The sequence below is a fragment of the Xiphias gladius genome, chromosome 10, assembly GCF_016859285.1.
Source record: "Xiphias gladius isolate SHS-SW01 ecotype Sanya breed wild chromosome 10, ASM1685928v1, whole genome shotgun sequence".
NCBI lineage: Eukaryota > Metazoa > Chordata > Actinopteri > Istiophoriformes > Xiphiidae > Xiphias > Xiphias gladius.
Genome location: NC_053409.1, coordinates 9,863,074 through 9,886,671, shown reverse-complemented (window position 1 = coordinate 9,886,671; position 23,598 = coordinate 9,863,074). Strand labels below are relative to the sequence as shown.

General features: G+C 41.2%; 1 protein-coding gene across 3 annotated transcripts; it reads right to left on the bottom strand.

Annotated features, from left to right (window-relative positions):
* Positions 1–623: 623 nt before the first annotated feature.
* Positions 624–22,358, bottom strand: LOC120795917 (filamin-A-interacting protein 1-like). 3 transcript variants are annotated; one of them, XM_040138200.1, is made up of 7 exons: positions 22,170–22,358; positions 18,430–18,515; positions 12,252–12,546; positions 11,694–11,867; positions 10,997–11,175; positions 2,561–5,366; positions 624–1,277 (listed from the first exon to the last, which is right to left on the bottom strand). In XM_040138200.1, the coding sequence occupies exons 3-7, from the start codon at positions 12,537–12,539 to the stop codon at positions 1,071–1,073; spliced, it is 3,654 nt and encodes a 1,217-aa protein (XP_039994134.1). In that variant the 5' UTR covers positions 12,540–12,546; positions 18,430–18,515; positions 22,170–22,358; the 3' UTR covers positions 624–1,070. The 3 variants fall into 3 exon arrangements, with proteins under 3 accessions (XP_039994134.1, XP_039994135.1, XP_039994133.1); XM_040138201.1 differs by having other exon boundaries at positions 18,430–18,510; XM_040138199.1 differs by lacking the exon at positions 18,430–18,515.
* Between the last annotated feature and the right edge of the window lie 1,240 nt (positions 22,359–23,598).

The window sequence follows — 23,598 nt, the reverse complement described above, 5'->3', positions numbered from 1 at the left end:
AGCGACCACGGATAAGAACAACGTATAGCTGCGACCATGACAAAAAAAAAGATATAACGTGAAGTTTCTTGTTTTAACAAGAGCTAATTTGCATTATAGGAATTTTTTAGTGTTATAATTACATATTTTCATTATGTGAAATAGCAACAAAGTCTTGTGATATAAAAACTTAAAGTGATAAGTTTCTTTTAAAAAGAGAATAACTTGGTATCTAGTAATAACAACAAAATAATATGAGTGAATGAAAAACAGGAAAAATTGTTATAACGTAAAAAGATTTTTGTAAAAATTATAATATTTTCTTGTTAAAATGACAACCTGAGCAAAAGAAAATTGTCATGGTGGCAGCAATATGCTCCCATTCCTTTGTCATATAAGTTGTACTTTATCACACAAAACATATGGAAACTGAATTGTCCATTGTAGCATCTGTGTGTATTCCTAAAAGATTAAAAGATTACTGACTGCGTAATGTTGCAAAAGCATGACTATAACTACACAGATGAAACAGTCACATGCAACAGATTGGGCCTGTTTGCCAGATGTACACATTTGTCCCCATGCATATTAGTGTTTCTTATTTTCCTACATAAATGAGCATGTCACACTACCCTTTGAATTTATTTAAAATACATAGTAAGTAGAAATCTTTCACAGAAAAAAATAAACATACTTTACATGAAAAGTATTTTGACCTATAATGTGTCCATATAAAATATATCAGCAAACTCATATGTGAGACGACCACTCATAGCAAGAGGCAGTTAGTAGCTGCAGAGTCTGATATGATAATTAACCCAAATGCCCATCACAATACACACTGCAAATACAAAGATTATGGTTCCATCTATATGACAGAAATATATATGAGTCAGACAAGTACAAAAGACTTTACAAAAATTAAAAATGAATGGCTTACTTAATTACAAAAAATACTTCTGTGCCTTGTAATGTCTAGCTGAGTTGTATAGAGTCTTGAGACCTTTTTTGTTATTGTGGGTATTGTCTTAATCTCTCTGAAGCACCATATTTAGATATGTTTAGGTATTTTGTTGGTACTATAATGTTAATCAAGCTTTTCCTCCATTTTGTAAAGTATTGCTATTCACAGTGGATTTCTTAACTTCTATCCTCATAGAATGAGTCTCAGCTCGTGACTCCAGCTTCACTCCACCCGAGATCCCCAGGGATCCCAGCACAGCTTTCCCCGTCTTCAGGCTCTTGGACATTGGGATGCGGGTCAGCCCTGTGCGAGGTGGCTGGGCATCATGCCCAGTCTGACAATAGGGAGAGAGAGTACAGTTTCTCAGGCAGGGGAATGAAGACAGGGGAGCACTTGAGGGGAGCATGACCAGTAAATAATGGAAAAGGGGAAAAACCCATTGCAGGAAAAAAAAGTAAGAATTTCTAACTGCAACTGATCACATGCACTATATTAAATGTGTGAATGAAAAATGCAAATATTTATCCAGTCTTTCACTTCAATTCCAGCGGGTGAGCACTTGTCCAGGCTAGGTTTCAGTGTGCTGTTATTGGTACAAGGCTGTTTTGTGTCAGCCAGAGGGCACTGAGCCCTGCATGGCTGTTTGTGAATTTAAACAGTGCGTAACAACTATAAATTACAGCATGACTGTAGCAGGGTGGCAAAACGCCACATCATTAGCTCTGCTGTTCTGACGCCTGCCCACAAAGCCATTTTTGTCACGCTATCCATCTGATGCACGAAGAGCAAGTTATAAGGTCCACTGAAACACCGACACAATGTTGTCCCTTTACCCATTCCTAGCAGAGTGAAATGAAGCTGTTAGTGGACTTATTTTACTTAATGAAACATCATGTGTAATATATGAAATATGAAACCATTGTCGTCCTCATGCCTTTCTCATGTCTGTACACTAAATATAAGGCCTTAGCCAACAACTGCTTCGCTTAGCTTAGTTTATCTTAGCACAATGACTGGAAATAGGTCTAAACAGCTAGCTTGGCTCTATCCAAAGGTAAAAAAAATCCTCCTATAAGCGCTTTTAAAGCTACATATATCATATTGTATCTTGGTTGTACAAAAATGTCAAAAAAAAGTGTAAAAATTTGATGTTTTACTGAGGCGTTATGGGGGGTTATTGTGAATGTATCCTGGCACATAACCCACCGTACATTTATAGAATCAAATAAACAAGATATAAAATTAATTAGTGAGCTTTAGAGGTGCTGCTAGTCAGATTTTGTTACTGTTGGACATAGTCAGGCTAGCTTTTTCAACTTCCTTAATGAAATTAACATCACTATTATATATTAGATTTTTACAAACTATTATTGTTGGCTCTTAAAATTCACCCAAGGTACAAAAAAAAAAATTCTCACTCACATGGTGCAGTGCAGATAGTTTGGGATTTATTTGCCCACTTGAACTTGTCCAATGAACTGAATTCATTGGCAGTTGAATGTTTTTAAACATAATTTTTTTGTGCTTTTAATCCCCATTGGGATGGAGGAAAAAAAGACCCAAGGAAAACATGCTATTTCATAATTTGTATGAACAGAACCTTTAAGTAAAACTTACCATGCTTTGTGTTGGTCTGGAAGTGGTGGATGTAACAGGGGAAATGGTGATACTGCTCGTCACTTTGCTCTGTGTGCTCCTAGTAGCAGTGGCGGTGATTTGGCGGGGGGAGCGCAAAACCGTCCCAGTTGATAAGGTCATTTCCTTACTGTCTGTTACAGCAGCCATTGGTCTGACTACCATCTTTGGGGTGACACTGTTGCCTAGATGAATATGGATCTTGTTATCTTCAGTGGTGGTGATGATGCTGGTATTGTGGCCCTTCCGTATAGGCACCGGGACCATCTGCTTCTCCGGGGTAACCTTGAACACAGCGCGGCCCATGGTCATCTCCTGGGGCTCTGGGGAGGCAGATGCTTCAGGCAGTACAGCAGTGCTGACTGCCATAATAGAGAAAGGGGACAAGGGCCTTCCTGAGGCAGTGGAGGAAGCTCGACTGCTTTCTGGAGACTTGGCTCTGGATATAGCTGTGATGGTGACTGGAGACTTGGCTCTTTCAGGGCCCTGAGGTCCAGTGGTGGGCTTTCTCCTGGGGGTCGGGGCAGAGTAGGTGGGAATGATTGTGATTCTGGATTTAGGTTGAGATGGGTTAGGGCTGAGGGGAGCTTGGCTAGAGAAAACATCCTCAGTAGTAGGGCTACTGATCTCAACAGTGGCCATGTTGCTTTGATGGTCTGGTGTTACTCGGATATGTAAAGGCTTCCCTTGTTTTGGGGACATGGTCAGTTCAGAGGGCAAATGATCTCCATTAATGTGCAGAGGCTTTTCCAAGTTGGTCTCTTGAGGGGTGTTGTCCTTTTTCCTCATCCAAGGAATCCAGGATTTTTTCATGCCTAGGTCACTGCTAGATGAATGACACCGCTCAATAGTGCCAGTCTTTTCTGTTGGCTTCTTCAGGCACTTTTGTCTGAAGTTGTTCATGATGTGATTTTCTTCTTGAACAGACTTCCTGATAAAAACAGCTGGGGTATCCTCCTCTGCTAGCCCAGTGGACAATGCCTCTGTCTGTACTCCAGTGGATGTCACAGCAACATCCACCATTCTCCTCCCATTCAAGCTGGGCCTTAGTGCTCGACTGTGGCGCTTTGCTATCTCCAGCTCTTTGGTGAGATGGAAAACTTCAGTGCCCGTGTTCTTTGCTTTCTCTTCCTCTTCCAAGAACCTCTGCTGCAGGACAGAGTAGTCCACTTGCAGCTGAGAAAGCTGGTCTTCTTTGTGCATCAGTTCATGGATCTTCTCTTTGAGGGCTACGACATCAGCCTGCAGTTCCCTTGTTTTGGCCTCCTCTCGTTTGCATTGTTGTCGGAGGTCTTCTTCCTGGCTTTCCTCCTCTCCTTTCTCAATTGCTTTGTTCCGCGCTATCTTATTCCTCATTTCCTCCACCTGCTGGGAAAGAATGTTGGCTTTGTCTTGTTCAGTCATGAACCTTTTCTCCAACATGTCATACTGATCCTCTGTCTTGATCAAATCTCCCTCTACCACTTCAAGCTGTTTGAGACGATTTTTCAGGCGTTCAATTTCAAAGGTCAATTCCTTAACTTTGTTGTCTTCTCTTCTTACGGGGTCAGGCGTTCTTCCCAGTTCACATTTCACTGAATTCTTCACTGATAGTTTTTCTGCTTGCTCAAACCCATCTAACCTCTTTTTCATGTGGCTGACTTTAGAGTTAAGATCCTTAGATTTATCAATTTCATAAGCTAGCTTAGTGTCCAGGTCCCTCTTTTCTATCTTTAGAGTTTCTACTTTGGTTTCCATCTCTGATTTCAACTTCAGAAGCTTTTTGCTTTCTTCTATCAGTTTCTCAGTCACCTCCATAACCTTACCCTGCTCAACCTTGACCATTATACTCAAATCCTCCTTTTTCTTCTCATCTGACTTCATTCTTTCCATCAAGGTCTTTCGTTCTTCCATCAAAGCAACCGTCAATGACTTCAGCTTACTCAAGTCATCCTTAAGGCTAAGCTCAGACTTCTCCAACTTGAGTTCAGAAGACTCGAGCTCTTTCATGCGGATCCTGAGAGCTACGACTTCATCTGAGAGCTCTTTGGTCAGGCCCTTTTCTCTCTCTAAAGCAGTGTGCAACTGTGCACATTCAGACTTGCTGATGCTGAATGAACCCTCAAGTTTCTCTAACTCCATCATTCTTTTCTGGAGCTTCTCTACTTCCAGCCTGAGGTCTTTACTCTTACTATCTTCCTCTTTCAGCCTCTTTCTTAGCTCCTTACACTGATTTTCAGTCTTTGTAATCTCCTCATCCTTTCCCTCCATCTCCAATACCCGCTTCCGTAAGTTCTCCAACTCAGTAATCAAGTTGGAGTTGCCACAGTCCCCTTTGCCAATCTTCTCCCTGAGCTCCTGCAGTTCCTCCTCCGATTTCCTCAAGGCCCCGTTGCTTTCCTCTAGCTCTTCCACTTTATGGGTAAGCCCCAAAAGTTTGGCATTCAGTTGACGGTTGTGGAGCTCCTGACTGGCTAGCTTGGCACTCATCTCATCGTGTTGTTGGGTGAGCTTGGCAGATTTCTCTTTAAGCTCAGCATCCAGGCTCAGCACCCTGTGGCCATCCTCCCGTGCACGCTCCCTGGCTTCGGTCAGTGCCTGCTCCCGCTGTTGCAGCTGCTGGCTGAATTCCTGGACCCGCTGGCTCTGTTGGTCCATTTGCTCTAGGTGCTGCTGGCGCTCATTGACCAACATCAGGGCAAAGGACTTCAGCTTGACCAGCTCCTCTCGTACCTTTGCCAGACGTTTAGAGTGCTCCTTCTCCTTTCTTACCTGGTAGGCTTTTTCGTTCTCAAGCAACCTCTTCAGTCTAAAAATGTGAAGGGAAAAAACAAAGTCATGGCATTAGTTTTGTGTTTTATCGATTTCAAAGTCAGTAACTTTGTATCTGTTTGCCATAGTGTCACGGAAATATCAAATGTTTCATTGATCCTGAGTCATAATTTTGATTCTATTCAGACTAGTTTGAGGGTCAAAGTGTTCTCTCTTTTTGAAAGTAATAATCTCAAAACACACCAAGGTACAAACCCAAGATTTTCCTTAAACATATTTAAAGTATTATTCACAGAAATTCAAGAATTTTACCACACACATTATAATATATTTGGGTGATAAGACTAAGTCCAATACTGGAAGCCATTTCTATCTATGACAAAAAATGAATTTCATCATATACAGTAAGCTGCGCAATGAACAAAATTTCATACATGATATGCCACTATGCAGAACAAGCAAGAAGATCAATAGCGAAAACTAGTAATGATCTATACTAAAACTCCCAAATACAATTTTCATCCCTGTTGTGGGCAAAGGACAAAAACTGCTCACGAAAGTTTAACACCCCCTCACCAAGTGTTCTTCTTTTCTCTTAGCTTCTTTCTATGCTGCTCATGCACATTCTCATCTCCGGCTCAAACAAAATGCATGCAAAGCAAATTGAATGCAAAGCTGCATGATCTCCTTGTACACTCACTGGGACAGTGAGTGTAATACAATATTCAACCAGAACTCTTTTGCATTGCATTGCAAAAATTTTGCATTGCAAAAGAAACCAAATTAATGGGTAAAGGCACAACAAGTAAGCTTGTGCATATTCTACATCTTAAACAACCTCTAAAGATTCGAAATGAGCCTCTCTTAAAACATTTCCTGTCACCTCAAGTTGGGTTTGTTCCACTCCTCAGAAACAAACCCGATTTAAAACTTACCCACTACGGATGCTCTACAAACAGGCACATAGCCCTTTTCCCACTATATAAAATCCACTCAGAATGCATAAGAAGCAGCAGGGGCCTCCTTTTCCACAGATCTTCCACCATCACATTCCAAGCATGTTATCAGGACAATGAAAGGTGAATAAATACATCACTCTACTGAGTGATGTCACATCATCCATATAAGGCTGTAATGTGTGTATGAGAGTGTGTGTGCTGCTCTGCTTCGGACACTGTGAAGGGGGTGGGACCCTTGCCACAGGAGGAGTGTTTTTGCAAAACTCCCCCCAATTTCACTCTTTCATAAAACATGATATGGCATTTGAGGGAAAACAACTATGGACAGTTTTGTTTACAAAGGTACTATAGAGAAGGAATAAATATGAACATTTTTTCTCAGACGAAATCAGGTTGAAAATTGAATTATAGCTCAATTTTCTAGAGTGCACAGGATATTGCCTCTGCAGACCAGAAGCCATAATCTCACTGGTACAGGAGACAGGAGATAATGTCTGCTGTAGTTCTACTTGAGGGGAAACTGGACCTGAACAGGGTCCCCTGCAAAGTCCAGATTTGATGAGGAAACCAGATATGGATGAGTTGAAAGTCTCCCTTGAGGTGATGAGGATCTGGGAGGATTGAACGTAACCATGACGATATGTTTGTGAAATGGTATGCCCAGACTCTTGCATGGAACTGTATGGATACAGTTTATCATATAACAGACCACAGTTTTCACAATCCTAAATCTCTGCACATGAATTCAATTTGAAATTCTGTGGATTCTCGGTTTGTAAATGGCAGTAAACATCTAACATTGTTTGATATTACCAGCAGCTTTCATTGCCAAGTAGGATTAGTATGCCTGGCTACTGTACAAAGGAGCCATCCAGACCACAGAGTGCAGCTCTTAAAATTCATGCTTACATAGTCAGAAATCACTGACACCCTAGAAATTGGCACTCTCAGTCAGGATGTCAGTGGTATTTGGCACTGATGGTCCAAGTGATGTAAAAACTACTGTATAGTTTATTCTTACAAGGTTGTGCTCTGTTACTAAGGAAGAAATAACTATGGACAAATTGGCTGTGTACGGTCTTTCCAGTCCTAGGTGGCAAATACAAATGCTTGGCCTTCCCCTAAGAAACATGCTCCTGTTATTTTGTATATTAAATGCATTTTAAAATTTCTTCTTAGTTTTTAACGTTTTCCAAGTGCATTTCAGGTTTAAGAAAGCTATTTAAATGAGGATATAAACTTCTAAGGCAGAAATATAAACACATTTCCTAAGCAAGCACACAGGTGCGATCTATAAGCCAACATCCACAAGAGAGCTTTTTTTTTCCCCATCATGGAACGACATTTCATCCCATGGTTCCTGGGAATTTGCTCAGAGGCACTGTACCCCCCCCCCCCCCGTGTCAGGAGGCTGAGGAGTGAAGCAGACGTGAACTGCCAAAAAGCTGTCAAAACACTGTGTTGTGCAGTAATGACCTCTCTTGACAGAGAAAAAGCATTAAGTGTGAAGCAAGAGAGTCAGTGATAATGTACAGTACGGAAGACTGATATGGCGCTAAAAGAGAGAAATCAGAAGCAAAGTGGACATTAGGCTATTTAAAGGCAAACACAATAGGTCTACACATTACTGTATGCATATGATCTGCTGACAGATTGTTGAAAAATGTGTAGTTTGTGTTGTACGGCTTTAAAATGACAAGAAAACGAACATTTTAGTTTTCAATTTCAGGCCTGCATTTTCCTTCTGACTTTACATTCTTTAAAACTCCCTTCATGAATGGGAGCCATTTCTTCCATTAATCATTACACATACCACCATGCCACTTAAATATTTTAACATCTTGACATATAAATCGCTCTGTTGTCTGAGAGGGTGTTAATTGCTGACAGCTACCAGTCAGAAACAGCTTTCTCAGTGCCCATCCTCTGCATTCCTGCAGATGTTTGGCACAAGACCTCTGACTTTTCTCTCTTTACTCTCACCCGGATGGCTGGAGGAGATCATATCGATAAGGATGAGATGATGACATGCTTCCATCTCACCCGAGAGACTGAATGTCAAAACAGGGCTGTACCAGAAAAGGCAGATTTGTGCGTGCTTTGCCCATCCATCTTTTCATGGTTTAACTTTTTTTCCTCCTGCTAGTTTCTGTTTTTGTGACCTTCCACAACTCTCATTTTGATGGCACTCCTAGCCAGTTTTACGTATTTTTACAGCAACAGATAGAAGAATCTGGGCTTTGCGGGTGCTGACAGATCAAGACATAGCAGAGATGAACCCCTTACTCTCTCTCCGCGATGTGACAGAGGCCAACCTGTGCATGAGCCAAGAAACCTGTTGGAAACTACCTGACATCAGAAGGAGATCAACTCTTTCTTGAATTCAAACCAAGGATCAGGTTAAAGTAGAGTGGTAGTCCATTATGCACGATTTGTGCCATTTACTTCAAACTGAGGCTTAGGCTTACTGCCCCCTACATTGAAAGGTTTTTATCATGATCTCATTCACGTTTTTTTGTTTTTTTTTAATTAGACACACTAGTGGCTTGGCTCTAGGGACGGCAATGTTGGCCGGTTAGTTCACCACTTTGGTCCAAACTCAAATATCGTAACAACTATTGCATGGATTGCCCTGAAATAATCGACAGACATTCACGTCCCCCTCAGTATGGCTTGTAATGACTTCAGCTGAAAGCACCACTATGTCTAAATACAGCTTCACAGAGCTTCTGTCATTTTTCTCCTCACAGCTTCCTAAAGGCCAACCTGTACTGTCACATCTACTTTTGCTAAGATGGTAGAATGCACAAATTTGCCTGCACATCAAAGTGAAAACCAAAAACTTGACTTTCATCTCTCTGTTTTCGACCTCTCTGTAGTCATTCATGCATACATTTTGCTTCGGGATAGATGTGTTTGAAGTAAGGTTTAGTGGAATGTCAGTCAAACCAAATCTTCAATAAAACATAGTATGTGTTCAGCCTCACAAAATCCAAATGGTTTACTGTCAGTTGCACACACAACATAAATTCCTTGAGCAATTTTGAAATCATTAAAAATCCAACTTTACTCTAGAAAAGTTTATATAGGCGTGTCCACACTGATTTACAATCAAGTGCAATTTTTTTTATTGAAATGTTTTAAATCACGATTAACCTCTTTCCTCATGAAACCAGCCTGACGAGTACATGTTGAAGTCTGCTGCTCATTTCCCAACCCTCTCCCTGAGTGTGTGTGACGGCAGCTCAGCTGTCATGAATCTGACTTGGCTTCTATGGTCTGTTTTCTGCGTCCCGCAGGAAAAGCCCTGAGGAATAGAAGCAGTGTGTGTGTCCACTGGGTCAGTGCTGCAAATGAACTGTGTGAAGGTTTGACAGTGTATGAAATGCAGCATATAAGTGGTCTCTAGTCTGCTTTACATTAGAAGGAGAGGTTCAGTACAATATTGCTCTGTCACACATGCTATCATGCCTGTTTGGCAAACTATAAATGTAAAGAGAAGCACATTTTAACTTACATTAGTACAATTAATGCACACAATATCCCCATCTCTCAAGGGTATTGTGTGAGAATGGGCAGTGCTGTGTTATGGGAACTGCAAAAAATAAAATTCCCCAACAAGCAACAGCCAATTAAACTCTCTCATCAGTCAGGACTTTAATTTGTAGGGCCTCCTTTCTCATACACATTCAGTGCACATCCACACCCGGCTTGTTTGATCTCTGTGAGGCCCTCTACACACACGAGATGTAACCCTCCCCTCTCTGATGTTGGAGAGTGTGTACGTCACCCCCTTTCTCTGTCCACCCAACCTCTCATCCCCCATCTCCTCTTGACCAACAAGCCAGGTCACAACCTCAGCGATGACTTCATTTCGGATTGGTTCCTCTGAAATGCCCTTATTCCGTCATTTCTTTTTCCTCCTGTTCCTCCACCTGACCTCCCTCTTTCCCACAGCAAAGAGCCTGACCCCATCCTCACCTACAGTTTCCACTCAGCCTCCCTCCTCCCATCCCTAAGCTACGTACTTGTCCCTGTCAAAGGAAGGTATGTGAGGTTATCACTTCAGTAACCCCCCCCCCCCCGTGCTTCACCGCGTTGATGAGGCCGCCTTTCAAACATTATCCAATGTCGATGCGTTCCTTCACCCAACTTCTCCCTGGATTTTCTCACCTTTTTCACTCAATATGTTCCACACTGGTTTTATAAACCATGTTGGCTCTCTGCTTCATTTTCTCCCTTCTCTCCTACAGCTTTCACCCGTTTCCCCATTTAGTCCTTCCCCTTCTTTTACCAGTCTGTCTTTCCAGCACACTTTCCATATGCAAAACGTATTCTGTTTGAATTAGTGCAGCAAATAAAGTTATACTGACATTAAATATAGATTTATAAGAATATAGTAGGATTTATACTGTATATAAAAATCAATGTTTTCATTTTTCAAAGCTGTGTTTTCTTCTTTTTCGTTGCTTCAGTTATATATACAACTCAAAAAGGGTTCATTTGTTGACCTTCTTACATTTTTTATCATAGTTAGATAACATTATTTAAATGATAAGACGATACTATATATGCCCCTAGAAATGTAGGTAGTTGAAGAGTAGGTTTGCACGATTTTTGGAATGAAATCTGGTGAAGGGTCACTATTGTTTTAATCATGTCGCAGTTCTAAGCCCTACTTCCCGCAGGCCTCCTCTCTCCTCCTCACCTTTCTCTCTCCTGCTCCAAGAGGTTGGTGAAGTCGTCACTTTTGTTCATGTAGTCAACGTGTTTGCGTTTCTCTGTGTCCAGCTCGTGGACGGTGCGACGATGGCACTTTTCAGCGAGCAGCAACTGGCCCAGCATCCGTCGGTACGTCTCCCTGTGCTTCTCCTGCAGACGCTCCAGCTGGGAAAGGGCAAAGTCACACAGTCACAGCCACACGGGCACACACGCAACCACATGCAAGTGCCACAGACACGTGAAAAACTGAATTTTATTTGCTGTGGTGGTAATAGCAACAAGGTGTTGAGGAATTTCACATAAAATCTCTCACCTCTGAAATGTTTTACAGCAAATTTTTTGCAAAAAAGAATAAGCTGGGAAAGAAAAATATTTACATTTCCAACTAATTTTAGGCTTTACTTTACTTACAAAAGTATCTCATACATTTTTAGAGTTCATATCTCAACAAAAGCGTTGTGAGTCAAACATTACCTTTTTTAACATTTCCCTTATGACTTGACTTGACTACTTGACTTTAAGATTTAACTGTCTTTTGTGGGTTTACATGGTCTTGTGACACAAGAGCCCAGTAAACCTGTTAATAAAAAGTAAAATCTCCATCATCCCTAGGAGTTTGACACATTTGGAGATGTATTTGCTGACAACAGAAACACTGCTGTTACTGAGAGTTGCCAACCCACCTCAGCCATAGGCTTTTGGTAGACACTGTCGTCGTGCGGCTCAGTGCCGGTGATGAAGCTGTCTCTCTGCAGGGCCTGGAGAGCTGAGCTGGGGACCACAGAGCCGTAACGTGATTCAAGGGGCTCTGGGACAGTCTGTTTGCACTTTAGCATGCAGATAACATCCTCTCTGGCCTGAAACCACATAGACATATATAGAAATATACGTAAATGACATAGCATATTGACTTGAGGAGGAGGAGTATGTGTTCACTCAATTCGACACCTGTATGAAGAGACTGGCTTCCAGATTTCTTCAAAATAGTCACTTGCCAAACACATGTTGCACTTTGGCACATTAAACTGCCATATTCAACCACAAGATGGAGCTAAATTCTAACCAATCCAAAGCATGCATCAGCACTTTCCATTCAGAATGATCTTGTTTTCATCCACAATGTCTTTCGCATGGGTATGTTTTCTACCCCTCATTATTGCACTTACCCTACTTATTACAGCAGGTTAAAGGTCAAAGGGATCCAATATACCACGTACAATGGGGAACAACATCCAACCCACCTGAACCTCTCCTTCCATGATCACCAGCAGTTTCAGTAGATCCTCTTTGGACAGATCCATGACGTCCCTTCTTATTTCTCCAGCCTCAGGAGAATCCAACAAAAGCTTCTCTTTGTCAGTGATCACCTCGACCTCCACCTTATCCTCACTCTCATTCTGCTGAACTTTGGCCTTCAGGCTCTTCACAGGCAAACCCACTTCCTGTTCTTGGCCGATGTCATGCTTGTCCTGTGGAACCCCAAGCACCCCACTGGCTGGGTTCTCCACCGCCCTGCTTTTGGACCTCATCTTCTACCTGTGACGAGGTCAGAAGAGAGAGGAGGGGGTTTTTTAGAGCAAATAGTACCATTCTCGTGTCTTTTTTTGGCATAATTCGTCTCATGTTATACTCCCGCTCATGAACAAACATTTTTTTTTAAGTTTCAGTTGAAAGTTTGGCCTCCGAATATCTTTCTACTGTAATACTTCAGATTGTGTTAGTGCATGGCCACAGTTTACAGTGCGTTTTATGACTTTGGCCTTGACTATCTTTCCTCGTATTGCATCTCCCCACGCAATGCCTTACTGACCCACTTTTATCCAATACACTCAAACAAAAGAAAACTACACATACACGGGATTACAGCTGGATGATATTGTCCTATATAACATTCCTAATCTAGAATAAATAGCCTTAATTACCCAGCGCTGTGTGTTTGTGTGCTGTATGGGGGTGTGTGCATTCCTGGAACGTCCCGTTCTCTCACAACGGTTGTGTATCCCATGCTGAGTGTTGATGGTCTGGAAGCACATTTGTAGCACTCCTGGGTGCTGTAACCTTCTCTGCTGACATTAAAAGTCTGATTCAAAACTTTTTCTTATCCAGATCCTGAAAATAAATTTGTTAATGACGGACTCTAACTTTAATTCTACTGCATCACTTATAACAACACAAGTCCTGTTGAAGTGGCCTGTAGAATTCTTGTATTGTAAACTTGATTACTTAAACACACAGTTAAAGCAGTCCATGTATGTACTGTTCACTCATACTTTGCAGTATATCAGTGGTTCAAAACCTTTCTTTTTCTGAAGTACCCCACCTGTCAGATGGGCTCAACTACCTCTAACCACCATGCTCCAAATGTGTTCATTTGAAATTATCTTTGTTATTCAACACTATTACTCACACAAAAGTGGATCATTATAACAATATTTTTTCATACAATTGATAAATTAAATTCAACTGTTTATCCATTACTTTTAGCTAACTATTTGAACTTCCCTGTTCGCTTACTACTTTTCAAAAGCTCTCAGTGGTGTTTGTTACGGTTGAAGCACGTCAGTGGGGTTTGTGTCAGTCAGCTTTTCATAGCTGATAGTTCACTAATGAATTTGACAATAAATTTACTAATGGTCAGCACCACAACAATTTTTAATCATATTAGTTTTTTGAGTATGCAAAGAAATCTTAGCTGAGCCTCTCCAAAATCCTCTCACGTACCTCTGGCAACTGCAAAAGTGCCTCTTGTAGTAAGTATCCCTTGGCCCTGTTTGAGAATCACTGCATTAAAAAGTCAAAGTTGCAGTTTAAGTCACTGGGCTAAAGGTATGTTTGCATTTCTTTTTGGTTGTAGAGGTTTTTGTGTGCATGCTTGTGTGTGTTTAAGTTCTATAACAACAGCCTTGAGACACTGAGCAAGTGCACTTTTTGTGATCAATTTCAGATGTGATATCAACAGCACTTCTAAATTACAAACACCTCCCACCCCTAAAAATCCCCTCCATAGCACCCTGGTGATATCATAGCACCCTCACTTCTGAATCATGCGTTGAGACATCCTGAGCAAATTTGCTAGAATGTCCAATGATATTTACTGTAATCTGGGAGACTCAAAGTGGAACAGCCATAGCCATCAATAGCCATCTGAGTCGGTCTAACTAGATGATAAAAGTGAACTGGCTGTTATAAAAGAGGAATGAGACTTTCTATATGCAATGTCAAGAGGCTTGAAAGCAAGTCTATCAAAGGTTTCGGTTCACATGTAGAAAAATGTTTATCTTTTTCTGTAATAGCAGTCAGCAAAGTTAAAGACTGCAGTGAATTCTAATGATGCTTGAAACCGGTCTCTTTGAATCCTACCTGTTTCCAGGAAAAAGAACCAAGCACATGAGAGGGAAGGGTGCACGATAACACTGACTGCATCTTTAAGTTCAAACAAAAAAGTATCAAATCTGACAAACCAACACATTAAGTACATTCCTTATCTCAATTCTGGGAGTTCAGTGAGTGCACACTGGCTCCAAGGAGATCTGGTTCTTAACTGGAGATTAATTGCAGTGCCTTCTTCCCTGTCCATAACTTCTCACTATCACTGAGTCAAATGTCATAGTACAGCAGTGCACACAAGTTCTTACAATATTCATGCCACCATTCAAACAGTGCCAGCGAGTCTGAATGATGCCCAGGGAAGGTGGAGGGAATGAAAAATGGACACCACTGGGGCATGAGAGTGATTAAACATAGAAACATGTGCAGTATTGTAAATGACTCTGGCAGAGTACTGCTGACAAAATGGTTGACACTGAGGTGGGCACTCGACCGTTTATTTTTAATTTCTGGGCTGATGCCATGAAAATCCAGGGAAGCTACTGTAACAGCTCGCCTCATTTTTGGTGTCACTCCCATTCCACAGGCCAGGCCAGGGTGTGTTTGTAGTTATACTTGAATCGTGTATGACTATAGAATGTTATAATAAAATAGAAATTTAATGTAACATTAAGGATAAAGAAATGTAGTATTACAAACTGACCATTTAAATGTATTCAATGCACATAAAGTGAGGGCCAAAAATCTGAGACCAGTTTTTGATTAATTGCAGAGGGTCTGGCAAAAGACAATTTCACTCTTGTATGTAGACTGCCAAAACCCTAAAAATTGGATAAGTTGATGTATATCTCTGTGACTTAAGCAATTCATTTTTTTTTCCATCAACACCCTTGCATTCTATTTGGCTCTAAGTAAATACATTTCTCTATCATATCCTTAATTGGATGTCAGGTTTATGTCCAGCTAATGAAGTCTAATATTCACTCTCCTTTTAGCTGCTTATATGGTCTCCACCAACTCCAGAAGAAAATGCTCCACTATGTTCACTAGCTAGTCGCTAACTTTGTCTGTCTACTTTTTGGTGCTGGGCAGGTAGCATACAGATAGAATTTTAGAGCTTTTTCCCCTGAAAATAGTTGCTTGTTGGGTCTGGAAACAAGAGTTAATAAAAACAGTAAATCTGCGGGCAGTAAAACCAAAACAATAAGCTGAAAGATACTAAACGCTCTGCAGAGCTGAGAGAAAGTGCAGAGTTGGGTGATAATTCTCTTTAGGTTTGTCACACGTTAAACATAGTCATTTGATCCATTGTTAATATGCAAGTATTCATTGTAGCAGCTTTAACTTTCAACAAAAGGACTCAACTATACAACTGTAACTTTCCCAAGTTGCACAATGATAACATTTCATACAAAACATTTCCCGGACAGCTGTAGGAGATAGTAATAATCACTCAAATTTCATAGGTTCTATTGATGACAAGATTTAATTTGACAGCACTTAGTCTTCAAAGTCTGTTTATCATCAAAGCCTGTTGATGACAAGTCTTTGTCATCAATACGTCTTTGCGGTTTGATCCACCTTGGCTGGTCACTGCAGTCTTGACTGTAGGGAATTCTCCAGAGCAACAAATGGGGATTCCTGGGCCACGTGGCCTGCATTCCAGTCTGGCATGCAACATTCCCCGTTGTCTTTATGGAAAATAAAGGAGAGCTGGCAGACAAAAAGCCTTTACTCTGAGGTCTGCGCCAACCCACCACAATGCGCACACACAGATTCATGGCATCTAAAACATCGGCACAATATTAGTGACTGCTCGGTATCATATACTTTGATGCCTTCAAATATGAAAGGGTGGCTTAATACCCAGCGAGACCCCAGTCAAGGCCTAAGCCTAAATTTAAAGCAGGACCTCGAATCTATCCCAGGGTTTGGGCTAGTCCAGCTGTCCCGTCCCATATATGCGTATTTATAGGTCCCACCAAAACACGTGCCTCCATTCCAAAGTGAAAAAAGGGGGCTATAAAATTTTGTCATTGGTCAGCAAGTCAGCAGTAACATGTGCCGCATAGTCTTCATATTATCAGTGACAAGACACGCTGCTTTAGAGTTAAAAAAATGAGTTGATTAATTGATTAGTCGATCAACAGAAGATTAATCAGCTATGATTTTGATAACTGATTCATTGTTTCAGTTATATAATCAAAATTATAATAATATAATAATAATATTATAATCAATAATATATAATATATATATTAACACTATATATTTAATGTTAACTGAGTTCAGCTTCTCAAATGTGAAGATTTGCTTCTTCTTTATATTAAGTTGAATATCTTTGGGTTTTGGACTGTTCATCAAACAAAAGTGGACATTTAAAGATGTCACTTTTTGGCTTTCACTGATTGTTACAGGCATTTCTCACTATTTTTTTTTTTTAACATTTCATTAACTGAATGATTACTGATTAATCAAAAAAGGATTTAACTGTTACCTGCAATCCACTAGCTTTTGGGATACAAGACTTCAATGGCACGAAAGATGGGTTCATGTAAAATTGTGCATATAGTCTGACTTTAAACCCTGTGTATTGGTGTTACATGATGTGGTCTGGTAGTTCTAGACCATGTCTGTGGCGTTCATGTAAACAGAAAAAGTGAGGAGGGGGAGGTCAGGAGATAAAAGTCTGGCGTTTAGCCAAATTAATTTGCCAGAGATGAGGGATGAGAACAGCAGCTGCAAATAATCTAACAATGTGCTATAGGAAAAATGACTAATTTGATTCAGTGAGTTTTGACATATTCACACCACAAACCCAGTGTGACCAAACAAGGAGTTAGAAATGTTCTTTGCATGCGAGCGTTTGGCAACTTGTTCTGCCAGAAGACACTGATAAAATGCGGTACGCTTGAGAAGCTCTTCCGTCCTGACAAGAAAAACACACGGGGCCGCCAAGATATGGGAATTTCAATCAAAACTGTAGCTGTGGATGAGATTCAAAGCTATAAGACAATCCATCTGATATTGAAAGGTTTGTGAGCTCCTATTTCCCATGCAAGGGTACAAAGCTGCAGCCTGTTCCAGGATTTTGATGGACAGCACATTCCACCCCAGACGGCCAGTGACTTCTGGGGTCAGATTTTACATAACAGCCATGTTCTAGGAAAATAGAGACACTGTTAGCAAGCTTTTTCTGTTCAGACACAGACTCAGACATGTACACATTCCCGTAAGATTTAACTTTTCAGAACATTTTGTCCAGTAATACTAAATTGAACTGTCAAAGAGCCTTCATGGACAAAGCACAAGCATTTACAGCTTGTCTTACTGTAATGGTGGCTTCTATAAATACCTCATAGTGACGATAACTCCAGCACTGACAAACCATGCTGGAGCAAAATGTCAGCATAGGTGGTGGGTCGCATCTCGTAGTATTGTCCTGATGTCACATTAACTTGATCCTCTCACTGGAGCCTAATGTAGCTTCAGCAGTTAAGGTTTCACTAATGAGCAAACTAAGAGGAAAGTCTTCTCTACATGTAATTTCTCACATTAATGACTTACCTGCTGTGAAGGACAAACGGAGACACTATTTGCATCATAAATAACTCTGCGCAGGTAGTTCCTGAATCAGTAACTTATGAATTATGACATATTTATCCTTGTTGTGCTGGTGGCAGTTTGTTAAATATTCACTTTGAGTCTACGATGGACTCACATAATCCCTGTGTAAATCCGCAAGAGCAATAGCAAATCTTCATAAGATGAAACAGGCTCTAACTCGTGTCATGCATTATGAACATAGGGGTGTGTGTGAGACTTTGATGCATATTTTATTCAGTCACCAACCCCATTTTTCTGAAAGTATCACACTGTCACCAAGCATATTGATTGCTGCAGCGGCTGGAATACACGACACACCTCCGTCTGCCATAATTAGTTTAACATTCAGTGCATAATGGGAAACATGAACACATCCATTATTTCCAGGAATTAAACGTGTTAAGCTGTAGCCTCAAAACAGGGAGCAGTTCCCACAGCAACAGCATTTATTCAATCTACCGGGAGCATTCACAAACCAAGGCTTACTCATGAAGATTCTTCAACACTAGTGGCATCACTGGATGTCATCTTTACAGCATGGAGATCAAGGAAGAGATCAAGTTCCGGCTGTTCTATGAATAGAAACACCAGGAAAACATATGGATGAAGCATACTTAGATTATGGTACAATGTCATGGGGTCAGCCATTTGTCTGCACTCTCTTGTCTAAATGCCTACTAGATCAGAGTTCCACAGACTGAACTTCATTTGTCAGCTAGAAATCCCCACAGGAAGAACTAAGCTGTTTTTTGTGACTATCAATTTTTGTACACTGTAATCAACCCATGTTGGACCGTTTGGCTCGCGGATGATGTAGCTGTTTCAATTGAAAGCAGTGTTTGGATTGGAAAGGTCCATTGACTTCACGGCACATTGTTCTCTGTCATTTCAACACATGTGGTGTTATAAGTAGTTACTGAACAGATTTCAAAGAATATTGCTTTAAGTGGTGCCGATGCCACAACTTTATTTGTCAGCTTGTTCGGGACCTCTTCAGCAGCATCAAGGCCATAGAATAAGCTGTTGGTCAGCCAGTACGTATCACACTCCCACTGCACTATTCCAAATCTTCACCACCACTACCCATTTAAGTTTTGTAGGTGAGCACGTGTGTTGTTTTTTGTTAGTGTTGTGACTTTGCTCTTTTGTCTGTTGTTTACCTTTTTCCACAGAGAACAAAAACTAGTTATCATAAAAACAATGACGTGATGGTGATTGTGGCAGGTGGGAAAAAATAAAGGAGCGAATAGACTGGGGATCTGAAGAACTCTGTCTCATTAACAGTTGTGTGAAATTATAGCGTGGTGTTCAGTCTTCAGCACAAAGTAACAATCAACCACAGAGACCAGTAATCCTTATCTCAGTGCTTTCAGTAAATATACACTGGCTTATTTTCTCAGACTCAGGGACATCGCTGGACAGATGAGGTCTCTGGGTAGCTGTAATCATCCCACATCAGTCCCCTGGAAGAATCATGATTAAGTCACTTCCCCCCAGAAAAAAAAAAAACATGGATGGGAGAAGGAAAAGCATGGGTTGGATAGAGAGGGTGGGAGCATGATTGAGTCAACTAATATTTCCCTTCTGTGGAATTTCAAATGTCTCTTACATCAAACCAAAAAAGGTTTTTCTGCTCAGAGATTGCCAGAAACACACTATGCATGGAAAATACTTGTTAGCCAAGTAAACTCTGATGAAACCAGAAACATTTGTGACACTCGTGATATTACTACTGTATGTGAACTTCATGGATGACCTCACTATTTCTAATATTATTACATGTCAAGAAGCACTTAACAACCAATCTACTGTTTATAGCAAGTATGCGTTCCCATCTTGCACGCTACATATCAAGTGATCTTGAGAAGATCTTGGGTTGCTATGGAGTTTAAGGACTTATTTTTAAACCAAGGGAGCATGAGTTATAAGTGCCACTGTTCTGTGAAACATCCAAATGTGTCTAAACTGCATTTTTGGAATTCAAGACCGGAGGCCCGTATACGACTGGAGCTGTGCATATGTCAGTGACAGCTGTTGTTGAGGCCCAACAGACGTATGGGGAAGACACTGACTATCCTGGCAGCGCTGAGCTCCGCCTCCCACAGTATTGTGTTTCTGTGCATGTACATAGACATATCCTCGAATGAAGTAGCCTATGCGCCACACACAGACACGCACATACGACACAAAAGCACAGACACACATGCATGCAGCAGTAAGAAAGGAATGGGGTCACTGAGTTGATAATGTGCGTGTCAAAGAATAATGAAAGAAATGCGTTTGGAACATTTACAGTAACAAGTCCTCTTCAGTGCATTAGCTCATTCTTGCAACTGTTACTTATTTAAAATATTGCTATTAAAACTCTTTTTTTCATTCAAATTTATTTTAGTATCTACTTTTCTTTTTAATTTTGTCCAAAGATGTGTAATAAGCGGCAAGCAATTCTTTGAACACATGCTGCACTTGCCACAAGCAGTTCATGCAGAAACACAACATTTCCACTGATCTTGAGCAGGCCTAAAACACAATATAATAAGTTACAAATATCAAGTCAGTGTGCTACACTGTCAGTTGAATATTTGGACTACTACACTGCAACAAAGAGAAAGCTCATGGCAAGGATATAATGCTACAGCTCACAGTTAAACTATGTCGCCTTCTGCACGAGCAACAAGTCAAGTGACGCAGAGATATAGTAATGTCACGAGATAAGCCAGTGACACATTTAGTGTATCGCAAATCAATGCTGCTTTGGCAAACACCCAAGCTTAGCCAGTTGGTTTCAGTTTAAACAGGGACGACAATATTGATTTATAGTGATTGATTCGTCATAACTGCCCAGTTGACATTCACAAATCCTTTTTCAGGTGGCTATTTGACTGACTGAACTCCACAGACCTTCCAAGCATTGTGCCAGGCAGGAGAGGATGTGCATAGATATGGCTGGAACACGCACAAAAATGTTAATGAGTAATATCTCTGCACCAGTTCTCTTTGCCTTGTTTCAGAGGTGATATCACTGAGTGCACAGAGGCCACATCAGCTGGACAAGGTGGGAGGCAGGGAGAGGAAGGGTGAGGTTGCACAGAGCCCCTGGACACTGACAGCAGCCTTAAGCCACACCAGTACTAGATTCCCCTACTGCGTGTGAGATACATTTCACATTTCCTTTTCTTTTTACTGAGGCAAGGTGATGTGCTCCATGACAAATGGACAGCGGCTAGCAGGAGCCATGTGTCTCCTCCTCCAAGGCAGATGACTTCAGGCGGATGAAATGGAATTCATTTTGGCGTCATTACGATCCATAAATATTCAGAATGAAAGATGTCATCCTGCTGCAGCTTGTGAATGCCTCCTAAGATTCGTAATGTTCAGCAGTGGTGTGTATTTTCACTGTGTACTGTATTTGGTGTGTGTGTATGTGTGTGTGTGTGTGTGTGTGTGTGTGTGTGTGAGTGCAGTAAGTGCAACAGTGATAGCTACATGATGCTGAGGAGGTGTTGAGTTGGCAGATGTGGGTGACGTTGAGGGCAAAGGTTGCATGTGTGTGTGTATAATATGAGTGCACATCATCCTTAAACATGAACTGAAACATAAGCTGAATTACTTCTCTTTTGCCTACATTCTTAATATCTCAGTGCACCATCAGCCAACCCCCCCCCCCTTGTCTGGGGAAGTTGTGGGCTTTTCTTCCCACATGCAAAGAAAAAAGGCCTTCACACTAAATGGTCTTATTCAGACGGCAATATCATATGTAATTCACTGAGAAATGTTTGATTCATGACTCTCTTCTTTATGTATGCATTATCACAATGCCATATCTGTATTGCCATTAAGAGCACTAAGAGTAGTCCCTTGTCTTCTCACGGGTGAGTAATTAATGCAAAATGTAGAAATCCATATTATTTGAATATATAAAGAGTGGTCTGAATTAATTACACGCTTCAGGGAAAAGTAGTTTCATTCATATGGCTCAAATACAGCTCAAATGTAAACAAGAGGGTGGATTTCTTTGAACCAGTGCTCTTTATTGGCTTCAGAAAACTGGTGACAGTTCAGCTGCACCTGTACCTGAGCTTTCTCCTGTATTTCAGTCTGAAAGCAGAACAGCTGATAAGTCCTGCTTTGCCAGAGGCACATGGTTGTCTCTGGCTCTTTCCCACACAAGGGCAAGGAGAACAGGAATGTTTTCATTATTAGAAACGTAGAAGAAGCTAACTCACCTGCTGCTGTTTTGTCCCCAGGTTTAAGTAATTAGTAGCCACACCAAGTAATCCAAGAAAAAGGCCCGAAAGGAGTCAAGTATCCACTAATATCCTCTAGCTTGTGTTGTCCACTTGTAGTGTCTGCTACTGCCTGGTGCCAAGAGCCATCTCAAGCTCCGCTCTCTGTCTCTCTCTCCTCTTACAGTTCTTCAGGTCGGGGAGGGAATGGTAGAGAGCACTAACAGCGTACTGTAACTTCCCTCTCTCTCTAAACCTCCCTCCCTCTTTCACTCCCACAGCCTATCCAGTTTTGCTCTGCACAGCACTCTAAAACACACCTCTCATTTTCTTTCCCTCCTATCCTTTCCTGAAGTCAGTTAAAGAGTGTGTGAGAATAAAAGGCGGGGGGGCAGGCACTATTCTACTCCCTCTCAGCAGTTGAAAGGGGCCATTGCCTGGTGAGGAGAAAGGCAGAGGTGCGGTATGATGTCCTTTGTCACCGGGCCAGATCTTTTCACTCAGCTGCATCCTCCATTGTCTCTCTATACTCTTTTTGACTGGAGTCACAGAGACTAAAAGTATAGCTCTATATTTAACTTGTCCTCTTGCCAACATGGGTGCTGTTAGCAGCTGAAGCTAGCTGAATGCTAGATGTTTTGGCTGGCCAGCTAGAGAGCCAATTCTCCCTGCTGACCCTTGGTGACAGCTGAACGCTACCATGCTATTCTCTCATGCTGGGAAAGTCCAGTGAAAGCAGCCACCCAAGCCCTAACAGAGGTCCAAGGAACCACCAATTGCTGACTTAGGAGGGTTGAGTGCGGCCAAACTCTCCAGGACTTTGGAGGCTAGACTGCGTTTTTGGCCCTGCTTGTAAAAAACAATCTAAATTAGGCCAGGGAGCTAAATCTGAGGTACAGTAATTGTGCTCTGCATCAATGGGAATAGTTGACTTTGCTGCCAGGGTACTGTTGGGCTAGACATGTGCATGGTTACAGTAGAAAGTAAACATACCTAAACTTGGTTCAGACACATTTTTATTTGTGGGATAATGTTAACCCACTTTTCAAGGCCAACATAAATTTTGTATATCTTGTAATCTTGTATAGCACATGGTAAACTTAGTTAAATGGCCTTTTAAAGAAAAAACAATTAAGCACATGACTTGACTGGTGACCCCATCCTGCACTAGTAGGCATAAAGGCCTGGTCACATCAGCTTTTAAAACAGCAATTGGAAACAATTAATTTAGAAGAGAATAACTGCAATCAATGGATTTGTTCAAATCGGCCTCAAGTTCACATCTGGTGAAAAGAAGGGCTGACATTTGAGGGAATCGAAAGCTGGAAAATTCAACATGGAGGAAGTTATCGTAGCTTAATAGCTGCATTGCATCATCCACTTTAATGAAACCCCCCTCTGTCGGAGTAAAAACTACTACAGTTATAAG